The sequence below is a fragment of the Macadamia integrifolia genome, unplaced genomic scaffold (genome assembly GCF_013358625.1).
Source record: "Macadamia integrifolia cultivar HAES 741 unplaced genomic scaffold, SCU_Mint_v3 scaffold1601, whole genome shotgun sequence".
NCBI classification, from domain to species: domain Eukaryota; kingdom Viridiplantae; phylum Streptophyta; class Magnoliopsida; order Proteales; family Proteaceae; genus Macadamia; species Macadamia integrifolia.
In genome coordinates this window covers 40,240-45,179 of record NW_024868274.1, presented here as the reverse complement: position 1 = coordinate 45,179, position 4,940 = coordinate 40,240, and the positions used below count along the sequence as shown (strand labels likewise).

General features: G+C 37.6%; 1 protein-coding gene across 2 annotated transcripts; it reads left to right on the top strand.

Moving 5' to 3' along the window:
• The first annotated feature begins 1,575 nt into the window (after positions 1 to 1,575).
• On the top strand, positions 1,576 to 4,036 carry LOC122064294 (F-box/FBD/LRR-repeat protein At1g13570-like). Of its 2 annotated transcripts, XM_042628003.1 has the most exons (5): positions 1,576 to 1,718; positions 1,790 to 1,825; positions 2,432 to 3,239; positions 3,324 to 3,479; positions 3,560 to 4,036. In XM_042628003.1, the coding sequence occupies exons 3-5, from the start codon at positions 2,433 to 2,435 to the stop codon at positions 3,854 to 3,856; spliced, it is 1,260 nt and encodes a 419-aa protein (XP_042483937.1). In that variant the 5' UTR covers positions 1,576 to 1,718; positions 1,790 to 1,825; position 2,432; the 3' UTR covers positions 3,857 to 4,036. The 2 variants fall into 2 exon arrangements, with proteins under 2 accessions (XP_042483937.1, XP_042483936.1); XM_042628002.1 differs by lacking the exon at positions 1,790 to 1,825 and having other exon boundaries at positions 1,579 to 1,718.
• The last annotated feature ends 904 nt before the right edge of the window (positions 4,037 to 4,940 follow it).

The following is a 4,940-nucleotide window of genomic DNA, read 5'->3' as shown; positions in this document are numbered from 1 at the left end:
TGCATTTGGAGTTGTCCATAAAGTTTGTCCATGAGGATGAGCCAACGAGATGTTACCCTTACATACAGTTAGGAATTCTTGTCATGCTGATTTTGCCTTTGAAAACACCTCAACCGAAGTCCAATCTTTACAATTGAACACGAGATCATTCTTGGCCAGCCATAAATACCAGCAGATAAAGGAGAAGAGACTCAATGTTTCTGCTCCATCAGATTTAGAAGTGAAGTTTATCTTGCTCCAAGATTGTAGCAGTTGGGGAAGCTGAGGATTTTCCATGTTTGAAACGGTATAAGATAGATCGCTACCAAACTAAGTAACTGCAAATCAAATCTGAATTTGATGGTTACAAGTTACTATATTAAATAACTCAAAGGCTAACTCCAAATCCTAAGGGGTCACATCTGGGTATAAGCCAAATTGCATACATATCTTCTTCTGAAGAATCAAATCCATTTAGTTCAATTTGATTGTAGATCCACAATGACAAATTATAGGTACAAAACAACTTATGTTATTTTTCTTCTTCTCCTTTGGCCCAGCCTTAGTCCATGCATCTTCCTTCCCCCTCCCATGGTTGGGGCCACTTAAGGTCCTGAGGATGGGTTAGGGTCCAAATTCGTAGGTCCTGAGTCAGGGTTGGGCCAGGCCTGGGCCTGGGCCTAGCTAAGGGAACTCAGGGTTGGAATAGGGTTTTATAAAGCCCGGCCCAACCCAACCCAACCCTACCCTGTTGCAGCCCTAGGTATTGTTGTACAGACTAAGGTCCTCTTTGGTATCATTTTTTGTTTTTTATTTTTATTCACGAAAACAGTTTTGGTTGCATTTGGTATCATTTATGGAGCTTGTCTAAAAAAAAAAATGATAAAACACAAAAACAAAAAGAGATCAAGAGTCATTCATGTATTTTGGCCAAAATTGATTTTTAGCCATTTTTGCGGAACTTTAATAAGACATGCTTGAAGTCCCAATATGGAGGGGTAAAGTAGTCATTTGATTTGTAATTAAAAATCCAAGCCCTTGCCCCCTCTTCTTCTTCTTTTTCTTCCTCAATCCAAACTGTGGCCGTAGCCTTCAATTTCCGCCCGTAAGGCCTAACGAAACCCATTCCATTGTTCCAACTCTAACCTAAAAACAATTATTGTTCTTAGCAAGTCGTTTCGAGCATTTTACATTATCAATCCGATCATGACAAACAACTAAGAAGAAAGTGGAGGAAAAGGTAGAAGGAGGATTAGAAGAAAAGGGAGTTGCAACGAACATGATAGAGAAAGTGGAGAAAGAGAGTTATAAGGAAAATGGGTGAAGGGAACATCTCTTCACCCATTTCTTTAACAAACCATTTTGCATATAGAGATGTCAACTTATTTCTCACAAAAAACCATTTTTGTCAAGTGGTTACCAAACAATTTTTATGTTTTGATAAAAAAATAGTTTTCATTTGGGCTTAGAAACGAATTTTAAGGTGGGGAAGTATAGTAAATCAAATGGGCTTAGAATTAATCCATGTCTTAGGCCCAAAGATGTTAGTGAAGAGTGAAGACTAGCTGTTTTATTGGTCAACACATGAAATACTCTTTCGAAGAGTCGAAAGGGAAAAGGCAATAGAGTGAGAGAAGTGCTATACAGTCTAAATCATTTAAGCAGGTTTTGGTCAATTTCATCAATTGGGTTATGCAGACAAAGAGGAAGCTTACGGTGTATATGATCATCGATAACTGGTAAGATCACTTTTACTAGAGGGCTTCTTTTCTTTGATCTACTAATTAAACTGAAACAATCTTTGTTCTAGGTTATATTGAAGGGAAACTTCAGCCATTTCGTCCAGGTTCAATTCTTTCTGTCTCCAGCACTTTTTAGGGTTCTTTCCGTTCCTCTTCTTCTTGTTTTCAGTTGATTCTCCTTTCTTTACTCTATGTCGCAGGTTGTTTAATGGTGGGTTATGTACTTGTTAAAGTAAGAGTTGAGGATTTTTTTAAAACCACGTTTGAATCAATGAAGTGGAAATTGGTCCGACAAACAGGGTAGAGAGAGTGGTGGTCTCTAAATTCAGATTTTGGATTCTGAATGTGACTATTTGGGATGGACTCCATATACAGAATTTTAGATTTCTATGACTGTTGGGGCCATTTAAACAAAGAGAAAGTTTTTAAGTCGCTCTTGGGAACTGAATTATTTTAGCCATTTCAGTCTAGTTTATGGGTTTATTGTTCTTGTTTGCTAATAATAATATGTATTTCTATCAGAACTTAATTTTAGCCATTTCAGTTTAGTTTATGGGTTTATTGTTCCTATTTGCTAATAATATGTATTTCTATCATAACTTGCAATAGCTGTTTTGTTGCTAGGAGCAAAAGCTTTCTTTGATTTGCTGTAGTTTTTGATGATATCAAAAATATGGTTTCCATAGCAATCATCTATTAAACATTTGCAGGATGGAAATGGCTTCATCTTCAACTCTAGACATGTTGAGTAATCTGCCAGAGAGTATGCTAAATAACATCTTATCACGTTTGTCATTGAGGGACATGGTGAGGACCACTGTCCTATCAACCAAGTGGAGATACAAATGGACTTCAGTTCCACATCTCATATTCGATGATGAATATTTACCAGTTTATTTTGGTCCATTTGGTCATGATAAACTTGTTAAAATTGTCAATCATGTTCTCCTACTTCACAGAGGCCCAGTTCTAACCTTTGAGATCTCTAGTTCGCAGTTACGAACCTGTTCAGAGATAAACAGCTGGATTCTTTACCTCTCATTCAATTCTGTCAAAGAATTTAAACTTCATATTTCTAAGTCGGAGCGTCATATTGTTCCTCCATGTTTATTCTCCTTTGGACATCTAATTCAGCTAATACTGATTGGCTGCATAATTGTACCTCCTACGACGTTCAAAGGTTTTAGTTATCTCAAAAATCTCTCTCTTAAAAAGGTTACACTCTCTAATGCATCATTGGAATGTTTGCTTTCTTCTTGTCCTTGGCTTGAAAGGTTGACTTTGATTGATATTGATGGTCCTACTCATGTTGAAATTTGCAATCCAAATCTCAAGTATTTGTTTTTCGATGATAAATCCATTGGTATAAGCCTTAAAGATTTGAGACTTTTAGTTTATGCAAATCTTCATGCAATAAATGTGGCTCATCCTGACCAACAAGGGACTTGCAATTTTACAAGCATTCTTGGCTCTATGCTCAATATTCAAAAGCTTGTCATGAAAGGCTGGTTTCTAGAGGTAATAGAACCTTTTGATTTTCATATTTACTCAGCAATGGTCAAGCAATCTTTTATGTTTACCTTTGCTTGCATCATGTTACAGTCCTTAGCCATTGGTGATGTGCCAAGGAGGCTTCCTTCTACTTATGATCATTTGAAGAGCATCTCCTTCCCATTAAACATGGAGGATGTGAAACAGATTTTAGTTGCTGTATGTTTACTGAATAGCTCCCCTAATTTGCAAGAGCTTGAAATCTTGGTAACTTTCTTGTTGCACCATCCTTCTTCTTTTTGCCTTCCTATGGTTCTTACCTCTCATTAATTTGTTCAATCCTCCAGCTCTGCCGTAATAGGGAATATGCGATTGTTCCTGTCATGGATCTGCAAGAAGCAAAGGATCAATTGGAGTGTACATTCAACAAACTCCGGGTTGTAAATATGTCTAAACTCTTCGGTATTGAAACTGAATTGGTGCTCATTAAATTTATCCTTGCCAATTCACCAGTGCTTGAGACAATGAGTATCAGTCCTGCGAAAAAGGGGATTGAATTGACATTGTTCAAAGAGTTGCTTCAATTCAAAAGAGCTTCACCACGAGCAAAAATTGTGTACTTGGATGGAAGTGACCCAAGATGATGTCCACTTTTCTCCCCTTTTTTGAAGTGTGTGTTAGCAGGTGTGCCAGTGGTCAAATGCGTATGTTGAAGAGCATTCATCTGTTGCCAATTGGAACTAGTGACTAAGGCTTGATTTTCAATGTTTTGTGGGATCCTAATGATTTGGCAATGACAGCATTCATGGAAGGCTTGATTTTCATTCTTTTGTATGTTTGTTAGAAAATTTGCAGGTGCTTTCTAAACCATTTCACTTGATTTATTTTCTCGCTATAGGCATTGTGGACTTTCAGAGTTTGACACCCTTCCATGTCAATCAAAGAGGTATGTTATTCTGGAAGGAAGTTTTCTTGGATGTGGTGGAGAGAGAGAGAGAGAGAGAGCAGAAAATTCAGCAATGCCTAGTAGGATTTTATATAGGTGGTGGGGTAAATGTTAGATTATTCAGCCTGGTGACAATCCACCTTGAAAACTTCTAGGGAATTTCAGGGGATGTTATAATCAGCAAATGGAACAATAACATTTCTTCAAGGCTGATGGCACATGGTTGCACGCGAATGGATGCAACTCCTGTAGGAAGATATGAATGGTGCCCTTTCCTTAATCTAGGTGAGGCTGGAATATGAGGTATATCAGGACCATTGAAACTACTGTTATGGTTGTGTACATCTCTCTCTCTCTCTCTCTCTCTCTCTCTCTCTCTCTCTCTCTCTCTCTCTCTGTCTGTCTGTCTAATTAAACTTTTATTTATTCATAAAAAGAAATTAATAAGACAAAGCAAAAGAGATTATTTGTGGAAAATTTGGATTTAATTTCGAAGAAACCAAATCGAAAATGATGCAACAAATTCCTTGACCATAGGTACCAATGCACCATCAGATGAACCATTAGATTTGTAGAGGATGCTAAAGTTGATGAATGACTATCCCCTTGACCTGGTATAGTGATAATATCTAATATAAAACACTATCGTTACCCAACAGGGGATAACAAAATAACAAGGCTCAGCTAGGGAGTAATTGGGTACCCAGTTACTGCTTTTACCATCCCCAATGAATGAGTTTGGGTCAAGAACTTGGACACCAGGCTTGAGAACTAATCAACCC

What these genes read in the sequence shown, in the direction of transcription:
- LOC122064294 (XM_042628002.1), top strand. Translation starts at nt 1,672, where the DNA reads ATGCAGACAAAGAGGAAGCTTACGGTGTATATGATCATCGATAACTG. An exon ending in TGAAAGGCTGGTTTCTAGAG is followed by an intron (nt 3,240 to 3,323) that starts GTAATAGAACCT and finishes ATCATGTTACAG; the next exon opens with TCCTTAGCCATTGGTGATGT. An exon ending in TGCAAGAGCTTGAAATCTTG is followed by an intron (nt 3,480 to 3,559) that starts GTAACTTTCTTG and finishes TCAATCCTCCAG; the next exon opens with CTCTGCCGTAATAGGGAATA.